Source organism: Cuculus canorus, chromosome 3 (assembly GCF_017976375.1).
Source record: "Cuculus canorus isolate bCucCan1 chromosome 3, bCucCan1.pri, whole genome shotgun sequence".
NCBI lineage: Eukaryota > Metazoa > Chordata > Aves > Cuculiformes > Cuculidae > Cuculus > Cuculus canorus.
In genome coordinates this window covers 86,297,497-86,321,126 of record NC_071403.1, presented here as the reverse complement: position 1 = coordinate 86,321,126, position 23,630 = coordinate 86,297,497, and the positions used below count along the sequence as shown (strand labels likewise).

At 47.0% G+C, this 23,630-nt stretch overlaps 1 protein-coding gene across 4 annotated transcripts; it reads left to right on the top strand.

Annotated features, from left to right (window-relative positions):
• The first annotated feature begins 11,339 nt into the window (after nt 1-11,339).
• On the top strand, nt 11,340-22,784 carry CEP68 (centrosomal protein 68). Of its 4 annotated transcripts, XM_054061680.1 has the most exons (8): nt 12,014-12,220; nt 12,846-12,963; nt 16,486-16,911; nt 17,417-18,877; nt 19,846-19,968; nt 20,135-20,231; nt 21,099-21,253; nt 22,308-22,772. In XM_054061680.1, exons 3-8 carry the CDS (start codon nt 16,531-16,533, stop codon nt 22,347-22,349), a joined length of 2,259 nt encoding a protein of 752 aa, XP_053917655.1. In that variant the 5' UTR covers nt 12,014-12,220; nt 12,846-12,963; nt 16,486-16,530; the 3' UTR covers nt 22,350-22,772. The 4 variants fall into 4 exon arrangements, with proteins under 4 accessions (XP_053917657.1, XP_053917654.1, XP_053917655.1 ...); XM_054061682.1 differs by lacking the exons at nt 12,014-12,220; nt 12,846-12,963 and adding an exon at nt 11,340-11,477 and having other exon boundaries at nt 16,515-16,911; nt 22,308-22,784; XM_054061679.1 differs by lacking the exons at nt 12,014-12,220; nt 12,846-12,963 and adding an exon at nt 11,412-11,477.
• The last annotated feature ends 846 nt before the right edge of the window (nt 22,785-23,630 follow it).

The following is a 23,630-nucleotide window of genomic DNA, read 5'->3' as shown; positions in this document are numbered from 1 at the left end:
TGCCACTGAAAATTTTAAGTCTGATAAGAAGTGAGCAAGAGCCTTATCTGGCTCCCGTAGCTCTCTCTCTTCACATCTGAGCACCAGCTTGGGAAGTTAATGTTAACACAATATTCATTCTCTGCATGGGGTCTTTACAGACATCTGTGACCAGCAGGCACCATTTCACAGCTGCAAGTGAAAGCCTGCAGGAAAAGGTGAAAAAACACTTTCTTCAGTCACATGTAGAGTTGCCATGTATGCTAGGAGCAGATCTTGAATCCTGAAGCCACGTTCATTGTCAGCTAACAAACACCTCCCTAAAAAAATTAATGTCTAGGGGTTTATAAACGTATTTGAGTATTGGTACTATACTGATAGCATGTGAGTGCAGGATGATCACTCCTCTTTTTGGAGAGATGGAAGGCGGGAAGACTTATCTTCCCTTTAGGGTGGATTTTTTAATAGAAAAAGAAAAAGACAATCTCTATCATTCAGGAGTTCACAGCATGGTTACTTCTCAAATTCTATCTCGATGTCAGCAGATACATCATCCTCAACAACTATGACAGCTCATTTGGATTTAGCCACTGATCCTTGGCGCCAGCAGGAGGTGAGGGCTGCAGACATTTCAGCAGCCCAACTGCTCTTACTTGAAGTCCTGTTCAAGAAACATTTATATTTGTCTTTTCCAAGGCCACAGAAGCTGTTTGCAAGGCAAGCAGCCCTACCAACAGAAACCAGTGTGAGGAAATGAATTTGGAGCAACCCTGTTGTAATGCGAAGTTAACAATGTGGTTTTAAGCCACAGAGACCAAGAATTTTGGTTTTAGATGTTCCTTAGGATAGATTTTGCTTGCTCCCGATGAAAACACTGAGAAAGTAGTACCCTCCTTTTGCAAGCATGCATTTAGTAACTGAAGCTAAACTGCATGTGGCATGTCAGTGCAACTGACGTTAATTGCAGTTACGTGTTGCAGAAAGAAATTACCAAAGGAAATCTCTGAAGGAAACTGTTTACACATGCCTGAATCCCCCTGGATTACATTCCCACAGAAAGAGTTGTGCTTAACTATAAAAATACTCCAAGCATTAACTAGTTTGGACTGTAAGTTTTTTTAAGAACCAGAAGGAATGCCACAAAATGGATGGGCCAGGGCCTTTGCTGGCGTGCATTAGTGTAATTTCCTCAGCTTTCAGTGGACTTCTGATGGAGATGGCACTTCCTTAACAGCCTAGGGCTTTGGTCTGGTCCTCTTTAAGATGATGATGTTCAGTAAAGTAGCAGTGGAGAAATGTTTTTAAAACTTGTTGGCTATAACTGGAGGCATTTTATGTGTTCACAGTGTTCTTACAACATGGTACCTCCCACAAGAAAAATGTTTCCTAGATGGTCAGTGTTCATGCAAAAGCAAAGCTTTCTTATTTTTTATTGGTTTTCCTTCTTTCTATCCCTCTTATGGAGTCTGCTGTGGTCCTTGAAGTCCGCCCAGACCCCAGCAGGACCAGGCTGCTATAGTACATAGATTACGCTTAAAGATATTCTAGTCCCATGTGAGAACATAAACTGTCCCACATCCTACTATGAGAGGACAAAACTGTAGCTTCAGCTTTGGAGGATGGGCTGGGCTGAAGAAAATCCTATTTCATTAAGGCAATACCTTAATGACATTTTACACTTAATGTGTCAAATAATTGTGACTGAGCTAGCCCAGCCCTGGCTGCCTTTCTGCTCTGACCTACAATAGATTCTCTGTTGACATTACTTCCCTGAAGACCAGTGTGGAGGTAAGGTGTTTGCCATCCCTGAATATTCCAGTCTTTTAAGAATATGGTCTTATTTAGACTCTCTCTTACTATCCTGGCCACGCTTTGTAAGGTCATCCACAAAGCATGTGCTGTAGCGGACGGAGACCATGCGTAGCACTACAGCTGGCTGAGTGTACCTCTGCTAATGGGGCATAAGCCTCTTTTACTGAATTGCTTCTTTTTTATTGCAAACTGGGACGGATTCACTCACACTTTGTGAGGGTGAAGATTTTGATTAGATTTTAATTAATCCCTCTAGATTCAGGGACAGCAGGACCACCCCTAGAACACACGGAGTCTCCTTCTGCAGCAAAGGTATGCAATCTGCCTTATTATCCTTAAAGGTGCCTTGTCCTGATTCCCTTCAGGACAAATTCCAAGTTGCTGTTTGGTTTTCAAACATAACTATGCACCAAAGGTGAGAGACTCCATTATCCCTGGAGACAGGAGGGAAAACATGATGTACTGGTGTGGGACAGGGAAAGTGAGTTTCTTTTCTTTATCCTACAAGCACTCTGTCAGCAATCCTGCCTCAGATGTGTGTATGCGTGTGTGTGCTTTTATTTCTACATGAACAGAAATTGCTCTAATTAGGAGGGAGGATTCTTGTATTTTTATACGCTAAGCCATTTGATTAATTACTTTAATAAAATGACAGACAGATGAACTCTGAAATTCACTGCCATCTGCTCCAGTACAATCCAGTATCACTGATACAAGGGTATCTGCCTTCATATAAAACCTAGTGCTTAGACTAACCACTCTACTAAGTACTTGTGCCATGTGGGTGTGTTGATCCTTGTGAACATCTGTAACTGTTACTCTTTTAAAGCTATGGGTTTGACCCATGTGACTCTGTATCAGCCTTTTTGTTATCTACAAAGAACAGAACTACGTGCACATATGCAAAAAAAAAGACCACATTGCTGTGTCTGGGGAGGTGTGACTCCAGGGTAGATGCTTACAGATGTTTATGGTGTAGTGTGCCCTTTGGCATAAAAACTCTCCGTGCCTGCCTGGGGAGAAAACAGTCCTGTGGCTCAGGTTGAGATCATTTTTTTGTACTAGAAGGGTGACACAATAGGATCCTCTCTTTCCCTTGTCTCATGGAAATGTATTTGTTCTCTCTTTATGTAGCTTCTCAATCTAAAATAAAAATCATCCCATACAGAATTCATGTTTCCATCTTTGTTTGGAGAGGACCTAGGCTTTGACCTGGATCAACATTGCATAGGCAGCTGGGGGTCTTGCTGGACCTGGCTCTTGGGCTGTTACCTGAGCAAACTCTCTGCCAAGTCCTTTGGAAAAGCCCTTAAATGAGAATCATGTCCCTTGGTATTTGGGTCCACTTTCCCAGAGTGTGCCCTTTGCCAGCATGCCGGTGTTGCTGATGAGAGGCGTATCACTCAATTTAACCGATTCCCCCAAGGCCCAAGCCTATGCAGGACAGCATTTCTCCAAGCCCTCTGACGCAGTATGCAGCTCTAAAGGGGCTTTAGTAGATCCCAGGATAGTAGGTGTGTTTTATTGATGTATGCCATAGTGGAGCAGAAGGGCTTACAGAGAGACCTGTTGCCTCTTCTGCCAAGACGATGGTCTTTGTTCCCTGGAGCAGGATTGAGGTGTGGCAGAAATCATCTAGGAAATCCTTTGCAGTAGGCAACTGGACAGGTAAGTTGAGGGTAATTTTGGATTTGACACACACAGTCAGTCTGAGCGGTGTGCTCAGTCCAGAATTGAGGGCCTTGGTTTGCTATCAAAGTGGTTTTGATATAAAAAATTAATTCCATTTAAAAGTTCATAGATCTCCACAATGTTGATTTTATCCTGAGACGCACAATACAGAACATCACAAATCCTGAAAAAAAATCCCAGTTTGGTTAGTTTCAAGCCTTAAAATCTGATGCCAGCACTAATAAACAAGGGTGCAAGATTTGCAAGCACCAGAAGAAAGAAGTATATCGCTCTACAACTATGTCAAAGGAGGTTGCAGTGAGGCGGGTGGTGGTCTCCTGTCCAAGTAACAAGTGATAGGACAACAGGAAACAGCTTCAAGTTGCACCAGCGGTGGTTTAGATCGTGTATTAGGAAAAACTTCTTCACAGAATGGTTTGTCAAGCATTGGAAGGGGTTGCCCATGGAAGTGGTAGAGTTACCATCCATGGAGGTATTTAAAAGGCATGTAGATGCGGTGCCTAGGGATGTGGTTTAGTGGTGGACTTGGCAGTGCTAGGTTAAGGGTTGGACTAGATGACCTTAAAGGTCTTTTCCAACAAATATGTCTATGACAATTTGAAGGACCTGCCCATGTAGAACTTAAAAATTGTGACTGGTATTGTGTCTTGGTATGTGAATTTTATGAAACCATCAATGTGATTTCCAAAAAGACTATCTGACCCCATGGTTGTGTCTTTGTCTTCTCGCTTCCTAGCTGAAACCCCAAGGAGACACCTGGAGGAATGCTAGATGAGGGAGCTAGCAAAAAAGCCACTGCTACTGTTGTAACTTAATATTTGCAGAGGAAATAAGATTACGGCAAAGGAGGAGATTAGTCTTCTTTTTTTTTTATAATCCACATTTTGTCTGAATAAGCTAGGTATAATTACAGGGAAGTGCCCTGTCAGATAGTTAAAGGAAAGACAACACCATTTTGTTCTGCTGTGAAATGAATGGTTTGAGTGGAGCAGGTTATGTGGTGCAGCTGTGCTAACAGGTCATCTTTAAAATATGTAGATTTCTGTTAGCTTGTTGAAAATCATATCTCTGCTATTTCCCCATTATGAGCATTCAAGCAAACGTACAAGTAATTTGTACGTTTTGAGACTCTCGGGAGTCTCAAAACCTGTGCAAATAGCTTGGTGAGCTTACACCTAATTTGCTCTTCTTGCAAGTTCTTGCATCTTGGATGTTAGAGTCAAGCTGTCACACCATGGAAGGTACCTGTGGTTTTAAACTGGGCGGGCAGGGTAGCAGCTGGGATTCATTTCCACATTTTCAAAGTTATCCTCATGGTCATTAAGTATTTGGTTTGTCAAAATATATGCCAGGGACCAGACAAATTACAAATTGGCTCTGAAACCTAGGACCAGAGAGATGCAAGGCAAAGCCTCTCCAAAGGCTGGGTAATGACTTCACTGTCTTCGTGGTGATCAGCAATGCGATGGAAATGACTGTAATTATAGAGTCACCAAAACATGTACACAGTCAGGCAGATCTGGATTCTATTCGCCGTGTTGTGCCAGAGTAAAATTAAATGGCAGTGCCTACAGCTACTAGAGTTTGAGGGAGGCCTGCAGACATCTGCAACTCACTTCTCACAAAGCAAGTAGGTTCCAACCAACAGCAACCAAATCATTAAGATTAAGCTCCCCTGGTACTGCACTATTAATTGGCACAACTAATTTGACTCACTGTCTTGAAGGCACCTAGCTTTGTCCTATTAGCCATACCATTCCTGCTCAGATAGAAAACCACTGAGACCAAACTCAGTATGAGATCTTAAAGAAGAGGAATACAATATTTATTTACACTTTAAGCTGATTCTACCTGTCCACACTTGTTCTCTTATAGATTTCATTTACTCTCAGTCACAAGCAATGACATATGGTTTTCAAGTAGTCCGGCCCCAACCACTTGCGTGCAATGTTTACAGCAAGGGATGACAGCTGACAAATCTTCACCAAACCTCCCAGTTTGGGGACAGTTTTTTAGTTATCTTTAAGAACTGATACTTGTTTTGTGGTGATCCTTTGCAGCAGTCTCTCTTCCTTCTCTGCTGCCAGGAGAAGGAATGGGAGATGTAATATGCTGCCATCCTCCTGTTATCAGAAAAGAGGGTCTTTCCAAATCAGCTGTGTGTTCTACAGTCTTATTGGTGTGCAGACCACTTGAGCTTGACAAAACCAACCTTGTCTCAAACGCTTTGCTAGGAATGGTGTTGTGTTATGAGTACAAACCGTTCATAAGCCCACTGTTCTGCTATTTCTTTTGACGCTTACATGAACAGGTTTTCATTCATACCATTCCAAATATTTCTTTTACAAACCTCTGCACTGATGATTTGTTCCCGCAGATCCTCCTTTTGAAGAGCCTCTCGATTCTGCTCAGGCCAACATAAAAACGACGAGTGGCCAAGACACCCCAACAATTAGAATGAAAAAGAAACCACATTCCTCACTAAAGGCACAGTAAATTCTCACGTTTAAAAAGTAAAATTAATCCAAATTATTCATTGTCTGTTATAATTCACATTGATCATGAGCTGCCACCGCCTATCGACCATCTGTCCCATATTCATTTCACAGCAACATGTCACCTTCATCCTGAAAGAGGAATAGCAAAGCGTCTGAACAATAGCAACTCTGTCCCATTCTTCCCACTGCATTACAGCATCTAGCTCTGCTCTGCAGCTGTGTGGGTGTTTCACAGGGCCAGGACAGAGGTAAGGAGATGCTTTGGAGGAATATGGAAATTGGAAACACCTGCCTTTGAGGCTGTGCCTCCTGCTGCTGGTGGCCCGGCCAGGCTGTTCATGGTGTGATGGGTACATCGTGTGGCCAGAAGAGAGAAATGCAATTTCCATTTGACCTTTTCCTTGGGATAAATCCTGCCACTCTGTCCAGCTGCACAACCACGTGGTAAAGATCTGAAACTGCCCAGCTGCTAGCACTGGGGTTCATTGCTCTGCACTTCAATGTTGACACTAAAATAGATGTCACTCTAGTTTTTCCTCTGTTCTTCATTAATCCCATCTTACATGTTTCATTTGTCAGCTGCCTTGGATGTGTTAAGCCGTATTCTCAAGTGTGTCTCCAAAAGTCAGGAAGAAAAAGAAGCAGCTCCCCTTTTTAAGAAGCATTGAGTAATAGTGCAGCAGTAGCTGTGATGAAGAGTGTGGGGAAAAATTGTGGGCTTTTGAGGAGTCTTGTTATGACTTTGTAAAGAAGTTAAAGCAACACAGCTGAGTCTGACCTTGTTCACTTAGGCATTACTAGAGCGACTAGAGGAGAAGGACCTGGGGGTGTTGGTTGATAGCCAACTGAACATGAGCCAGCAATGTGCCCAGGTGGCCAAGAAGGCCAATGGCATCTTGGCTTGTATCAGAAACGGCGTGACCAGCAGGTCCAGGGAGGTTATTCTGCTCCTGTCCTCGGCAACGGTGAGACCGCACCTCAAATCCTGTGTTCAGTTCTGGGCCCCTCACTACAAGAAGGATGTTGAGGCTCTGGACCGTGTCCAGAGAAGAGCAACGAAGCTGGTGAAGGGGCTGGAGAACAAGTCTTATGAGGAGCGGCTGAGCGAACTGGGGTGGTTTAGCCTTGAGGAGACTGAGGGGAGACCTTATTGCTCTCTACAACTACCTGAAAGGAAGTTGTGGAGAGGAGGGAGCTGGCCTCTTCCCCCAAGTGATGGGTGATAGGACAAGGGGGAATGGTCTCAAGCTGTGCCAGGGGAGGTTCAGACTGGATATCAGGAAAAAATTTTCACAGAAAGGGTCATCGGGCACTGGCAGAGGCTGCCCAGGGAGATGGTTGGGTCCCCATCCCTGGAGGTATTTAAAAGATGGGTAGACGAGGTGCTCAGGAAAATGGTTTAGTGGTTTAGATAAGAATGGTTGGACTTGATGATCCAAGAGGTCTTTCTCAACCTGGTGATTCTATGATTTTATGAACCTCTGGCTGAACTACTGGATTCCTCAGGGGCCACTGTAGGTGCAGGCAAGTAGTTGATTAGTGATACAAACGATGGAACAGAGGAAAATCTGCAGGTCCCACCTAGAGGAGAAGGTCTGGGAACATGGAAAAGCGCAGGGCTGAAATTCATAGCAACATTGGAAAAACTGTGAGAAGGTCTTGGCAACAGAGGCTGAAAAGAATTAATCCAGATGAGAGTAATTAACTGCACTAATACTGGTGGGGAATGATAGATTAAGAAGCGGGATCAGGAAGTTATGGGCAGTCAGAAGCATGAGTCAAATGCCCTGCTTGTGAATAAGGCAGATGCTATACAAGGGTGTGTAAACAGGAATGCAGCCTGGACTACCACGATAGTTTTGCCTAATCATAGCCAAGTCTGCGCTGGAGTTCTGGACCAGGCTTAGGTGTTCACCTTCAAACAAACAGAGCCCGAAGAGTGAGAATCAAGAGGAGAACAAGGGGAACAGACCAAGGTGTGGAAATCCTGACCTCTGGGGAACAGAAAAGAATCATAGAATCATAGAATCACCAGGTTGGAAAGGACCCACTGGATCATCGAGTCCAACCATTCCCAACCCAAAAGGGTTGTTAGCCTCAAGAAGGACCTCTCCCTGCAAACACCTTTCAGAGAGGAGTTAGGCAGAGCGAGTGTGCAGTGAGCAGAGTCCTGAGCAGTTTATACAAAGACGGCTCCTCCCACGGCTTTGACAGCCAGCCTGTCCTTAAGGAGCAAGGAATGTGGCACTGTTGGGTTGCAACACAGGTATTTTTATAAACCAGTTTTAACACAGGAGCAGAATAATGTCAATCTCTTTGATGTAGCCAACAGAAGCAAAGGGAACTTGTGGCAGCTCCTTCCCACCTTAATGCTGGAAGACAGGCAGGCATACTAAAGGGTTACATGTCTTATTAACTGTTTGGCTGTCTGAGGCACAGCATCAGAAATGGAATAGTTTTCTGAAGACAGGCAAATTCTCCACACAGATAATGCCATACCGCTGGCCAAAAGATGGCAAAGTGATTACAACCAGTTTTTCTTTTCACTGTAGTTCTCTATGAATATTGCCAGCAATGCTCTGGGAACAACTAGGTCATGTCCAAGCCCTACATTAGCTGACATCTCATCCATCCCAAACATTTGCGTTGTTAGACTGAAATTTGATGCGAAGATAGTGCAGATGCTATGCAAGAGCACATGGTGCCCATCCAGGCTTCAGATTTCATTGCAGGGCATTAACTGTCTGGCCTGTAGTGTAAAACCATTCAAGGTAGAAAGAAATTACATGATGATGTGCTGAAAACTCTGGATAACAGCACATTATCAGTTATGGGCATATTAAAATTCTGGATACATGCAGCTGGCACTCCTGTTGGATCCAGTTCTGTACAAAACCATGGAAATTCCCATCAAGAAGGTAGCATTTTTTGAAAAAAGTGGAATCTTTCTGTCCCTTCTTCTCCTATACTAGAAATGCACCACTTTCAAGTCTGATCATGGTAAGAAAACTCTACCTCTCATTATAGATGTGGGCATTACTGCTGAATTAATGCTGAATTATTGTATCCGCAGATGCAATGAAATAATTCAGTTTTGGGTTTTTTTCTGGAGAACTTTCTTGCTGAAAAGCACAAGTCTGAAATAGTCCTGAGGTCTTAAATCAACAAGAATATACCCATGATAGTCTTTGCCAGCCTTGAATGACTTTGGGTGGGTTTGACCTGTATTATAGATCAAATAAGCTATTTTCAGCAGAGTTCCTAACAAAGAGGGCCAGATGTCAGAGGAAAAAAAATTAGTATAGTTTCCGTTATTTTTTAAAATAATCTCTCCTTTAGATCACCAGTTTATTCCCCCCTTGTTTATTGACACTGTCTCAGCATGAGCCCAAGTAGAGGGGAAAGATTTTGCAGGGCTCTGGCTCTTCTTGTAGACATCCTGGCACTTGTTTGATCTGAGGCAGAACAGGACAGGAACCTTCCCTGACCGGGCTGAGCCTGCAGCCGAGCGCTATTTAGCTCCGAGAACAATGTCTGGCAGCTTGCAAGTAATTTAAACCAGCTAAAACCAGCCAAGCCTGGGTATGAATCATGACCCATCCATGTCTGCTTCAGCCTTTTGACTCCCCTGAAATCAGCACGGCCTCTACTGGGAGGCAACTGGGTCCCTGGAGAATAAGGAAGAAACAACATTTTAGAGGACTTTTCTTCCACAAGGGCTTTGCCTGTGTGAATTCCAACAAAAAGCCGACTCTCAAAAGCATGCATCCGAGATGGGGGATGCGCAGCCCTCTGGAAGTCTTGTTGCAGCATTCATCAAAGAAACCCCAAATATAGAAATATTACACAGAAACAGGATGGTGTGGGTTTTTTTCTTGGCTGTAAATTCTTCTGAGAGCACCGTACAGCGTAAGAATGTGGCATTACAGCTCCGCTTTTTAAAACAGCCCTGAAAACTCCCACTCTGTTTCTCTAGAGAGAAAAAGCAAGATCCTCCAGGATGGTAAATGGGCCAGCTTCCAATGAGGTCAGCAGAATAAATCCAGGTTATAGCAGGTGGGAATATGGACCATAATACACGAGGTAGCAGAGCTGGACCATGCTGCAGGACTGAGTAGCTTGACCACTGGACCAAGGCGCTAGCCAGAGACTTTGGATACCCGTGCTGTTCTCCTCACCCTGCCACCAGCCCGCTGAGCAAACCTAAGACGTCTCTTTGGTCCTTCCTGCCTAAAGCTGGCAGCAATGTTGTTCATGAAGTGTGTTATCACGTCACTGGCTGTTATGAAATCTCATCATTACCTGAGCAATAAGCTCCAGGAACAAATCATGCAGACCCAGATTCAGCCTATGGATGTAAACAAGGGTGATGCTGAAAATGACAGCAAATAAACGCTTCAAGACTCATTTTGGAGTTTTAGAAAGCAAGCACCCTTCAATCAGGCCTGGGAGACACGAGGCAGTTATCTCCATCAATCATATGCAGCAAGACCAGAGCTGAGACAGGATGTGTGTCCCACCTACGTGCATACGGATAGATTTTCCCAGAAATCTTATGCATGTTCTATTTCTTTCCGAGGTCTAATTTTAATGTTATTATGAACTTCACAACAGTCAGAACTCTTCCGAATTTGGAGTTTGGCACCAGCTCTGCCTGACCTTGCATTTGAGACAGGGAAAGGCTGCAAACAGAAGTGATTGCAGAAGAAGAGACATCAGTTCAGCACAGATCACACTGCACACAAGACGTTATCATCTCCAAAGAATGAACAGGGTCTGGAAAATACACTGCCTGAAAGAAAACACACTCTCAGAGGGACGTTGCATCTAACTTTCAAAAAATACAATTACTTAGATGAAATTTGGTTCTGCTTTAGCTTAAATAAAAAAAAATCCTCCTTTCTGTTACAGGAACCACTTCTTGTATCAAAGGGAGGGTTTATATTGTCTATGGGATGTAGGCACACGTGGGGATACAGCCGCTCCATCACCGGAGCAGAGTCTGGCAGGTACAAACCCCAGAGCACCCTGCTTCAAACCACGGCAGGATCTCCCCAAAGGGCAGGGCATGACCCGGCCCCTGGGCACCCTCCGAGCTCTGCCCTGCAGCAGGAGCTCCCGTGGCTACAGGGGCTTTGCATCGTGCTGGCAGGATGCTGAAATCCCTCTGCCGTCACACGTACAGCCATCACTCGCGTACAAGCGGTTCCAGGTGGCTTTGTGCCGCAGAAACAGCGCGGTGACGCCCGGAGAGGAGCGGAGGCGTCCAGTGCGGGAAGTAGAGGATAAAAGGAAACACCGCGGACCTCCTCAAGGGCACCGGAGGCGCTGCTGCCCCGGCCCCGGCGGCGCCTGGAGGGTCCTCGAGCCCCGTGGCCACGCTCCGCTCCCATTGGCTGCCGCGTCGCAGGGGCGCCCCGGTTCACCTAGCGACCGCGCTCCCATTGGTTGCGGCGCCACGAGGGGCGCGGCCGGGGAGGAGGTGGCCGCGGCTCGGTAGGTGCGGGACGGGGCGGGGGGGGCGGAACCTGGGGGCGGCTCAGGAGTTCTGGGGGCCTCGGGGGGACCGGGGAGCAGCTCCAGGGACCTCCGGGGGTGGGGGTTGCAGGGGTCCGGGGAGCAACTCGGGAGCTCTGTGGGGGCGGGGAGCAGCTCCAAGAGCTCCGTGTGGGGCAGCTCCAGGATCTGTAGGAGGGTCCGGGAGGGACCGGGGAGCAGCCCGGGAGCTAGGGGAGGGCGGGGAGCAGCTCCGGCAGCTGCAGGGGGGCCCGGGGGGCAGTTCCAGGAGCTCCGGGTGGGGCGTGCGGGGCAGCTGCAGGAGCTGTGGAAAGGTCCGGGGGGGACCTGAGAGCAGCTCGGGAGCTCCGGGGTGTCGGGGGGACCGGGGAGCAGCTCGGAAGGTCGGGGGTCGAGGTGCAGCTCCGGGAGCTGTGGGGGGCCAGGGAGACTGGGGAGCAGCTCTGAGAGCTCCAGGGGCGCAGCTCGGGGTCGAGGGGGAGCGGGGAGCAGCTCGGGGGGACCAGGAGGCCCGGGGAGCAGCTCGAGGGGCAGCTCAGGGGGGCCGGGGAGTAGCTCGGGAGCTGCAAGGAGTGAGTCCGAGTTGACCGGGGAGCAGCTGGGGTGGTGCCGGGGCTCCGGGAGCTGCTCCGGGGCCAGGGCGGCGGCGGCTGTCCCGGTGGAAGCCATCCCCGTTACCCGTGTCTCCATCCGTGCCTCCAGCAGTTGTTGGCTTCTCCAGAGTAAGGGGCCTATTCGGCTTTATGGCCTTCATTTCCTATTATTTTGGTCCATTTGCCCTGTTTTCAGCTGGGGGAAGGCTTTCTGGGCAGGGAGCATGCGAGAAAAGGAGCCAAAAAGATACCAAAACTCGTATCCCGCAGGCCTGAGTGGTGAGAGCCCTGTGGTTTATTTTCCCAAATCAGCAAAAAAAACCCCGCCCAGCGAAACCAAAGCTGGTGGGAGGTGGAAACTCAATCAGTGCACACTGTTCGTGTTGGTCTGCCAGCCAAGTGACCCCCACGGGCAGTGGGACGTCACTTTAGGACAGAGCTCGTGTTGTCTGCTGGGCTTTGTGCAGCTCTTTGGCAGGCAGCTTCCTCCTGCTGACGTGGAAAAATTCAGGGATCGCTTTTCTTGAGAGATCCCCATGGAGCGTCATCAGTTGAAATGAATGAAACAGCCGCTGCCTTCATCTGATAGCATGAAAACCCGGTGGTGGGATAGTGTTTCTGTGCCATCCCATTGCTGGCCAGACAATTGAGAGCTTGGGTGTGACCAGGGTTTCTGGCTCCTTTCCTGTGGTTTTAAGGCCAGTGGAAATTCTCCACCGTGCCTAAAGCTGTAGTCGTGCATCCTTCTTCATAGCCGTGTCGATCCTGCCCAAAGGCTTGGTCTGCCTTCTTCCCACCGTGAGGGTCAAGCCTGATGCATCACCACCACTGGCCACCTGACTTCTGTATTTTTCCGGTTTTGTTGGTAAATGGTGAGAATCCTTATTTTCTAGCTGCTCTTGTAGTTGGGAGTTGCACATAGTGGCATTCGCGTTTTCACTCTGTTTTTAAATAGGGCTTTTTGCCTGATCGTTCTGCATATGGGATGTGTGCAACTTCCCCATGTAGTTTTTAGCCAAATGTGGTTGGATGCCCAGCTCCCCCTGAAATTAATTGAAATTAGCTGCCTGAACTAGATGCTTTTGAAAATGCAGTGAAATCTCTGGTGGCTCTGTGAGTATCCTTACAGGTTGTGAAATAAGCAGATTTACCCTTATTCGTGCATTGGCAGGTTTCCCAGTTTCTCTTTAGCTTCCCGTTAGCTTGTGGAGATTTAACATACCTGTGAACCAGCAGCTGTTCTTTTTTGAAATACTGAAGACGTGATAGAAATGTATATCACTGCATGCTGCATCTGTAAGGAAAACAGTCCTGGAAGTTCAGAGTAGTTGAACCTTTATGCTCCTGCATGCAGTTACAAAAATAACAGATGGGTTGTGACCTGTAATTTTTTTTTTTTAATGTTGCTTTATACATGCTTTTCAGATTTGAGATCAGGCTTATATATGCTTTTTATAGTTGTTTTTACTGGTCTGACTGACTCGAGCTGATAAATCTGAGATAATGAGGTTTGATGTCAGTTTGAACTTAACGTGGCATCTTATTAAAAATGAAGAGGTACTAAAGCTGATCATGAATTACTATGCATTCAGTTTGAAACTTTAAAGTCTGCTTTGATGCCTTCTTTAGCTTTTCTTTTATATGTTTTTTAAAACCACTATCCAACAACAGAGCTGATTGTTACAGTGTTTATGTCCTAAGCTGCAGGTGCCCAGTGCCCTCTGCTCTGTTAAGGTTTGCATTTACTGGATCATTTTTGGACGTATAGTGCTGTCACTACGTGCAAGGAGGGATTAGAGGCAGTGAGATGCTTGTTCATGTCATGATAATTAATGATGTTCTCTGCTGAATCACCTGCTGTGCCTCATGGAAGAAAGCACACCTAAAATTGTGAATCTGAAGCAGGCTCTTAGGCCGTGAAACAGATCCTGGAATTTAATATACAATACCTTACAATTTATCCCCCGGCAGCTTTTTACTTGTTAAGTTTTGGTTGGAAGAGGAGTCGTCCAACCAGTAAGCATCATTTCTCCTTGCAGCCAAGGCGCTGGCTTTCAAAGCCAGCAAACAAATATATCTCAGGGGATTTTCTGGGTATTTAAATCACCTGTAAGTTGGATTTGGCATTTAGTTTGCTAATACTCACTCGCCTTACTGTCTAAACAAAACTGATTCAGAAGGACCCAATGGGAGGTGATGAACCTGCCAGGGGCCTCCTGGGCTCAGAGGCCACTGGACTTAAAAGTCTGTATCATGGATACATGAAGAGAGGTGGATCATAAAATGAGATTGTGACAAGAGAGCTGCTGAAGGGTGTGGGTATCAACTTGTTCCCACTTCCAAGTATTGTTTGGGAATACTTTTTTCCTCCTTTTTTTCTGTTAATTTTATTAGGTCAGTGCAAAAATAACTGCCGTTTTTGTCATGATCTGTGGTACTTGTTTTGGACGAAACGTAACTGTGCTCATGCAGCACACCATTTTGAAGCACAAAATTTGCTCTATTTATTTATCCTAACGACTTTGGTTTTTCTGTTTATTCTTTTTTATATTATGCTCTCAAATTAAAGATGGAAAAAAGAAAATATGAGCAATTTTATGTATGAGTTCAAAAAGGGATGTAAAGCAGCAAAACCTGCTAGCAATATCCAGCAAAGTTTGGCTAGGGAACTACCAAACAACACACAGCTCAACATTGGTTCTGAACATTTCATGATGGAAATGAGAGCCTTGAAGATGGGGAGAGTTGTGGATGTCCTTCTGTGATAGATGACAACCAGTTGAGGGCCAGCATTGAAGCGGAACCACACAAAGCAATGAGAGGCTGCAGAAGAACAAAACATTGCCTATTCAATAGTTGTTTGACATTTACACCAAACTGGAAATGCAAAAAAGATTGACAAATCGGTGTCATGCAAGCTGAACGAATATCAAAAAAATGGCCATTACAAAGTCTGCTTTGTGCTATTTCTGTGCAACTAAATCAATTTCTTGATTGCATTGTGACATGGGAGGTTGTACTAGATTATCACCAGAGGTCCCTTCCTACCCTGACAATTCTGTGAAAAATGGATTCTATATAACAGCTGATGGCGTTCTGCGCAGTGGCCGGACCAAGGTGAAGCACAAAAACACTTCCCTAAACCAAAGCTGCATCAGAAGAAGGTCATGGTCACCGTTTGGTGATCAGTAAGCAGAATCATCCACTACAACTTAAGAGTCATAGAATGGTTTGGGTTGGAAGGGAACTTAAAAGTCATCCAGTTCCAACTCCCCTGCCATGGGCAGGGACACCTCCCACTAGATCAGACTGCTTAAGGCCCCATCCAACCTGGCCTTGAAACTACTTGAATCCTGGAGAAGCCATTGCAGCAGAGAGGTATTGCCAGGGAATCGACAAAATGCACTAAGAACTGCAATGTTTACATCCAACACTAATCAGTCAATCAAAAAGGATGAGTTCTCCGTGGCAACACCCAACTGCATGTCTTGCAAATGACTCTGTAGAAGCTGCATGATCTGAGCTACAAAACTATCTCACCCAGCTTCCTCCACAGACCTCCTCCGCTTGTTAGAGGTGCTTGGCTCTGGCTAGTGTTTGCAAAACACTATCTCCCATGTGCTATATTCGGTCTCCTTGATTTGGTTCATTGGTTGTCCAGCACTGGCAAGCACTGGAGGTGGTGGAGCACCCGGGGTTCAGGCTTCCAGAGTAATATCTCATGTTAGAAGGATTTGTAGCAAGGTACAGTGGGCTTGGCTCTACAGCACACTTGAAAATGTGTCACTGGTTGAACAAGTCTTTCCATTAATTAATGTCAAAAAGAGGTAATTCAATGAATTGTGATAGAAGCTGCAGAGCTAAGTGCCAAGTTTGGGGTTTAGAGCCTCCTACCTCCTCTAATTTTTTATATATACTTGTCACTTGTGTGTGGCTTCCATTTCAAAGGTTTGAGTGCATTTCTTAAAAACCCCTCAACTTTCTACCCGAACAGCCTTCAGGGCTCAGTCACACTAAGAGATGCTTTATGTACTAGTTAATGATCTCTTATTTGGGCCCAGTAACCTTATGGTGCAGAAACTCTTTGTGAGATTGGCCATTAATTCATGGATGCACCACGCTGATAAGGTATAAAGCACAGATTAGTTCTCAGTATAGACAGAGTTTAATTAGATTTTCCTTGTGTATCATGTCCTCAAAACCAGACAACGCTGCTGAGACATGAAGGTTTGGTCTTTCCTCTGCCCACCTGCTGCACCAAGATGCGACTTTACAATTTTTGGGGTCTCACCTAGAACATACTTAAGGTCTTGGTGGTTAGATATATCCAGTTTCTTTACTTGATGTGGAGATGAGGGAGTTGCAAGTTGCTTCTACTGTGTTGTGTATTGCAGAGAGCCTGAGGCCTGGCATTGTCTTGCAGAAGAAGTTCTGTCCTGATGGCTGTGGATGTGGGAAAATCACTTTCTGAAGCATCACTGAGCGGGAAGGCTGGGAGCAGTGGTAGGTGGGACTGCACAGAGGTGGAGACGGACTACCCAGAGCTAACAGACAGCCTGCGCCAGCTTTTAGGGACAGAGGAAGCCAAGCCTTGCCCACAAGGGACAGAGAGTGTGGCAATGAGTGGATACAGTTGCTTGGCCACTGGTGTTACCCAGGGAGGCTCGAGCTACCACCAAGAATTGTCTTCAGGATCCATATCCGGATTTCCCAGAGCAAGAGCAAGCCTCTCAGAGACAGAGACGTTAATTTATAGAGCCGCCGATGGCAACGTGCCTCATCATGTTAGCCAGCACTTCCTCTCCTCAGAAGAGCAGCAGGTGAGAGGGTTGTATATGCAGGTGTTGCCGTATCACCAAGAGGTGAAGTGGGACTTGCTTGTCTGGGCTGTGCTAGTGAGGGCTTTCTATCTCTTCCAGCCAGAATGTGGCCACCCCAGCCTCAGGCTAAGCCGTGCAGTGAGGAAGAGCTTGGGCTCAAACACTTTAGCCATTGTCTCCATTCCTGTATTACTGCTGTGGAGCTGGAAAGCCCTTTGGGACAAGGCTCCTTAAATAAGCGTCTGTTGCTGCCAAATGACTCGTGCAGCTTCCCAAGCCCTTGGGATGCGTTTCCATAAAAACAAGCCCCTCTCTAGGCTTTGGGCAGTTGCATGTTCCATCCTGTAGATGGAACAGAGTTCCCCTTCCATCCTCTTCTCGTGGCAGGTCCAGGGCTGGGCTTTTATTTCCGTGTTCTGGCAGAAGGGAGCCTTTTGTCTAGATGCTGTGCTTCATTTTGTGTCTCTTTCTCTCCCTTTCCTTTCCACCCCCTGTCCTCAAGCAGGTGAAGGCATCAGGCTCTTGGGAGCCAGTGTCCAGCCCTCCCAGCCAGCACAGCTCTGCAGACGAGAGCATCCTCGCTGGCAACTGCCACGATGCCCTTGCCAAGCGACACAGCCAAAGGCTGGGAGCTCAGTCCCCATTTTCCTCCTCTCCAGAGCTCCTGCAGCCCCAGCCCCAAGCACCCCTAAGCCCTGAGAGCGCCCTGCGGAGCCGCTCCGCATCAAGCTTCTCCACTCTATCTTCAGAAGAAAATGGTCTCTCCAAAGAGCCGTCCCGAAGCTTGCCAGCCACTGTGGATGTGCCTTCTCCTGCGGCCACTGCTGCCCAGGACCGGTGCTCTCGGTGGAGTGTGGCAAAAGGCAAGGTGCCGTGGGCGCACAAGCCTGTCAGTGCTCTGCTTGATGGTCACGCCACTATGGAGCGTGTCAGAGGGATGTCGTCCTACCAAGCTGATTACTGGGCGTGTGCCATACCGGATTCGTTACCCCCATCTCCGGACCGTCGGTCACCACACTGGAACCCCAATAAAGAGTACGAGGACTTGCTGGATTATGCTTATCCGCTGAAGCCAAGATACAAACTGGGAAAGGTGCCAGAACCTTTCCTCCATGACTCAGGAATAGGTTTGGACAGCTTTTCTGTTTCCCCTGAAGGCACGTTGAGGTCCACCAGCATATACAGCCGAGGTGGGCAGGCTCAGGGAGGCAGAGAAAAAGAATGTTGGAGGTTCATGGGCTCTGCAGAGAGGTTCTCCACCCCAAGGTCTGGAAAAAGAGGCTGCTCAGGCACGGGTTTGTACTATGAACCTTTACCTATTGCAAATGCATCCTTTGCAAAGAGTGCTTCCTCTCGTCCTTCTAGAGGTTTTGTGGAGGATGTAACAATGGAGGCAGCTGAGCCAAGTTTGTTCAGCTGCTCCGCTGTGGATGGGAGAAGCTGGTGTACTGGAGGGAGCCCCTTTCCACACTACCACGGGCAGATGAAAAGCACTAGCAGGTTTTTACCAACAACACAAGCGCTTCCCCTGAGGAAGGAGTGGGAGGGTGATGAAGAATTTCTCTCCCTGCCTCCAAAACTGCGGGAGCTAGAAAGGCTGGCTCAGTTTTTGTCCAGTCTTTCCTTAACTATAAGGACACCTGGGCACAACTACCAAACCCTTCCACATCGCCGCGACAGCAGGCAGCACCTTTCCTCTGTGTTGGCTCCTTTCAGAGATGCAGGTGTCAAGGACAAAAGAGGGAATATTGAGGATTATGCTGGGCGGTGGCCCCCCTGCAGCTCTCCAAAGCCCAGCTGGGAAAACACTGAATCGTGTGGCCGGATCCATGGAGATCCTCTGCGGGGGCTTAACCTACCAACCAGTCTCAGGGACACATTGGATGGGACGTACCTACATGAACCACAGTCCAAGGGGCATCCAAAGAAGAGCCAGCGGGGCGAGTCCCTTGCCCACTGTGTTAAGGTAGGCTGAAACGAGAAATAAAGTTTCTTATAGAAAGATTTCGCATAAAATGTGCCTGTGTTGATGGCCCAGTTAAAGCTTCCCCTTCTGCACGATGTTTGACGTCTGGCAGCTGGCAGTAATTTATGCAGGAGAGCTCATCAGAGCAGATAATTTCTCCTGATGGAGCAAGAAACCATCTCACTTTCCCTGGTGCTCAGCATCACAGGACTAGGCTCAGTGATGGCCACTGACACTCCATCACTTCCTTGGGCAGCCTGCTCCAAGGCTTCACCACTCTTTTGGTAAAGACATTTCTTCTAATATCCAACCTAAACCTCCTCTGGCTCAACTTGAGGCCATTTCATCTTGGCCTTGTTTATTTATTGCCCCAAATTGCAGTGCCAGCAAGATGCAGCTCAGCTTTATGGCCAAACCCTAACTCCCAGGGAGCACAGGTAGGTCTGTAGTCTGGTTTCAGCAGGAACATGGGCCCCTGTGCTTCATGCAGCCTCTTACAAAAATAATCCCTTATCGAGACACTTTAAAAATAAATGAAAGCACTTAATTGAACGAGACAAACCCTTGGAGAAAAGCAACTGCAAATTAACTGTGTGGCTCCAGTGTGGAGGAGGGTGGCTCTTCGGCTGGGAAGTGGTGGAGACAAACTTCCTCCTTCAGCTTGGGTGCTGCTGCCTTCTGACAACTCTCCATAGCAGCTGTTCCGTGATGACCCTCAATTCTTGGTTTTGTGGTGTGTTTAGGGGTTTAATGTGTTTGGGGTTTTTTTTGCCTTTTGTCTGTTGACCCTTGGTTTCTCAGGCGTAGGGATATTTGTGTGCTGAGAGGAGGCAGACGCAGGACAGAGCTGGTGCTTTTGGAAACGCCGCTGCCTTTGGAAATGCTGCTGCCTTACCTATCACTATCCCTGCCCTATCTTTGTTGCAGAAATCGATCGGTAACCCCTTTTCTTATGCTTTGTTAAGTAGATGTTTTGCTGCCAGCTGGAAGAGCTCATTCATTGGCTGTACAGCATTGCAGACATCACCGACAGCTGGGTCCCAGCCTCCCCAGACACCGCGAGCGTGAAGGCATCGCTGCACCGCTACTTGGTAGGTGTTGCCACTGGCTTTTCCTCTACTTCTTTCATGCTGTGGGCAGCAAGCAGTGCCAAGCCACTCCTGCTCCAGGGATACTGCTCCCCAGGCAACCTGCCACAGATGTATTTCTTCCAAAAAATCCCACTAAGCACTGCTACTTTTCTCCTTCAATACCCAGGAGTTCAGGAAAGACGTGGCCAACCACCGGAGCCTGACGGAGAGCGTCCTGGAGAGGGGAGAAGCTCTCCTCGACTGCATGGCATCAAATTCACCAGGTGAGGAGAAGTGTTTGAGCAGGGCTAGTCCTGGACACAGCTGGTGATGCTGTCCATAGCATCTGCTTCCCAAAATCCCTGACCCCATATGGGTGGAGGTGGAGAAGCAGTGGACACGGTTTGCCATTCAGCAGCTGTATGGGTTTGAAAAGGGGTTTACACCTCCCTTGCTGTCCAGAGACTTGCAGGCTTGAAGCAAATATTCCCAAGTGCTTTCAACTGTGCCATGCCTCGACCCTTGCCTTGCACCGTGCCATCCATCATGGGCAGTAGGCGTGTTTCTGCCTCTTATGGGTCCCTTCTTAGGTTTTTTTATCTTACCTGCAGCATGGCCAGCTCTTGCTGGGCTGGGGGATGCTCTCAGCGTGCAGCTGGGAGGAGGCACTTTCATCCGGTGCAGGAGAAGGTGATTTGCACACCCTGCTTGCACTGGGTGCATCCTGGGGCGGGTGTTGGCAGCCAGTCTGGGGAGACACCCCAGCTGGACTGGTGGTACGGCACACATTGGGCAGTCGCTCTAGAGATGTGGTGCATCCTGCACAAGGGCAGGCTGTGCCTTCAGCCAGCAAAGGGGCTTTAGGAGTTGAGTGCAGTGTTATCGATGGGCTTTCTTACAAAGTCCTAAAGGTTTCCTTTGGGAGCCCCTGTTTCTGTGTCTCTACTCTTAGCCTGGAGCCTCCTGGGTTGATTCCCACCCCCTCCGAACTCTGTAACACAGCTTGGGTGAGATGAAGATCACCTTATTGATTTCTAACACTCAATTTCCTTCCAAAGTCTATCCAGGCGAGTGGAACTCACTCATTCTGCTCTTACAGACATTGCATTGTCACACTACTACCACTTCCATCATACATTTTTGTTTTCCAGCTCTGAAAGACACGCTGGGTTTGATAGCGAAACAGTCGGAAGTGCTAGAAACCCGCGCAGAGCACTTGTACGAGTCCATTCTAGCTGCCGCAGGTCCCCTGCAGGGCAAGGATGGGATGGAGGACAAGGGAGCGCAGCAGACAGCCGCTCAGTGGGTAAGCAGGGGCCAAGCCTGCCTTTCGGCAGAGGTAGGAGAGAGGGTGAGGTGTATGAAGACAAGCACTTAAATTAGCATACAGCATACATCAAGCTTTATTATTATTTCTTTTAATGTGATGTTTGGAAAACCTGAAAGGAGAAGAAAGCATGGAAGATCTCCAAATGAATGCCCCATCGTCTTGAAATGCACGTTAGGGAAGAGCAGCCTGAGAACTGGCTGATGAAACCCAAGAGGGTGCTGAAAGCACTGGCACCTCCTTGGAAGGAGCCAGAGGTCGGGGTCAGGCTGAATGGGACAGAGAACTGCTTCTCTGCCTGAAATCACTCAGACAGCAGAGGGCAGACAGGAAAGGTTTTTTTGTTTGTTGGGAGTTTTGTTGCTTTTTTCCCTCCCTCAAGGAGAAGTTGTGTTTGCCATATCATGGTAGAGAAGGGAAGTAAGTGAATTCAGGTGTAAAATACAGGCTAGAAACCATGTTTGCCAATTTCTTGAACATCTTCCTTCAAATAAAACAACAGAGACAAAGGTTTGAGGAGGACATGGCAGGACCGTTGGCATGGAGGTGCATGGCGTTTGCAGGAAGGCACAGTAGCATAAGTGGGGTTGGCTGTGCACTGTCATGGCCCTCGGCCCTCACACTGTGACTGGGAATCACCATGAAACTGTCTGTATGAAACACTCACGGGTGTTAGGAAAGCGCTGGGTCCAGAGGTGCAGGAAGGCCCTTGGCTTCTGAGCACCAAGGTAGGAATTTAGGAACTGCAATTTTTGCCCTCCCCGACATCTATAAACTCCATTAGCTCAGATGTTTGTTCCTCTGCATCCCACCTTAACATCTGGAGCTGTAAAGGGCAAAAATATTTCCAGCGCTTTAGAAGAAGAGTAACATTAAGTAGCTTGTTTGGGGGTTTTTTTCCGATTGATACATACACATAACTCTCCTAAACCCTGCTGAGTGTATGTGGAGGCGATATGAGTGTAGCATGGGGGTTTGGTTGGTTTGTTAAAATTGCAAAGCACAGTAGCAACCTTAATCCGTTTTATTTCAGGTGCCGCCTGTATCAGACGTGGGTTTCGTTAGCCAGTCTTAGGATGGCTGAGAAGGAATGCAGCGAGCACCAAACCAGCTCTTCTACCTAGTGAAGAGATGCCAAATACGTACAATCACTGTGTCAGGCATTAGCCAGACTGGCTGATTTCCGTTGTTTTTTTTACTGTGGCTTGAGAAAGGCAAAGCTGTACAACAGGTATTTGTCTGCTGGGACGTCTGGTTATAGTGCTGACTATGTTGGGGAGTTCAGTGAGTGAGGAATGTACAGCTGGCCTTCTCTTCTTTTGGTTTAGTTTTTGGTTTTTTTTAACGTAGCTTTCCTTTTTATTGCAGTGGCCTGTTCCGCCTATTAGCAAAATGTCAGGAACACCATTTTGTAACTCAGTAATCCATAGTGTGCTGTGCAACTCACTTATAAGTAAAGCCATGTGATTTTAATAGTCGTGTTCTCATGTTTTGTTTATGCTTTTCAAAAATAAGTGCTAGAAGCCAAGAAACAGCAACTCCTCCTGGTTCTTGGGCGCAAACTGAAATCTTGTTTCTAATTGCCATTCCCTGTGGGAGCAGCACCTATTTAGCTCTCAGTTTTCTTACGCATGGACACAAAGAGCCGATGTGCTCTATAAATCTTGATAAAATCACACACAGGGCAGCATGCTCAGGGAAGAACTGGGTTACGTATGAACTGCTGTTACCTATTATTTGCAGCAGGGTTCCCCCTGGGCCCCTCTCATAGCTACTGCAGTTTATCACTGCTCAGAAAACATTCATGAAAGGTTTCCAAACCCTTTTTGCAAGAGAAAAGGGCATTTCTGAGGCACCCTAACAAGGTAAGTGGCCAAAGCTATAGCAAACTACATAATGATGTAGTTTGGCTTTCATTAGCTTTTAAACAAACAGTGAACATCATGTTCTTATGCAGAATGCATCATTGCCTCCCATTCTTGTGAACAACAAAGTGAAGTTTCTGTCCTGCTCAAGTGGAAGGTGAAAGCAGAGTTAAACCAAATGAATGAGTTATGAATAATTTATTGGGGTTCTGCAGGTTTTTTTTTTTATAACTCTCCCATCTTCTACCTTCTCAGCTTCAGTGGCAGCATTTTTTTCATTGCCAGGCTGTTAGATAACAGATGATAATTCATAGATCAGTGTAAGTTCAACAAAAAGAGTCAAGCAAAGAGTTATCGCCAGGCTGGTCTCCTTAGCTTCAATGACACCAGGTCCCATGGGCATCAAGGGTGATGCTTAAACAGAGCCTGCAACAGGGCAGGGTGGGGTTTGCATGCAAGGAAAGGCTGCCCCTGCCTGTCTGCACCACTTG

Excerpts from the sequence above, each read along its gene's own strand:
- CEP68 (XM_054061682.1), top strand. The coding sequence starts at position 16,531 with ATGGCTGTGGATGTGGGAAAATCACTTTCTGAAGCATCACTGAGCGGG. Across the intron at positions 19,969-20,134 it reads CATCGCTGCACCGCTACTTG|GAGTTCAGGAAAGACGTGGC; the intron begins GTAGGTGTTGCC and ends TTCAATACCCAG. Across the intron at positions 20,232-21,098 it reads CATGGCATCAAATTCACCAG|CTCTGAAAGACACGCTGGGT; the intron begins GTGAGGAGAAGT and ends TTTGTTTTCCAG.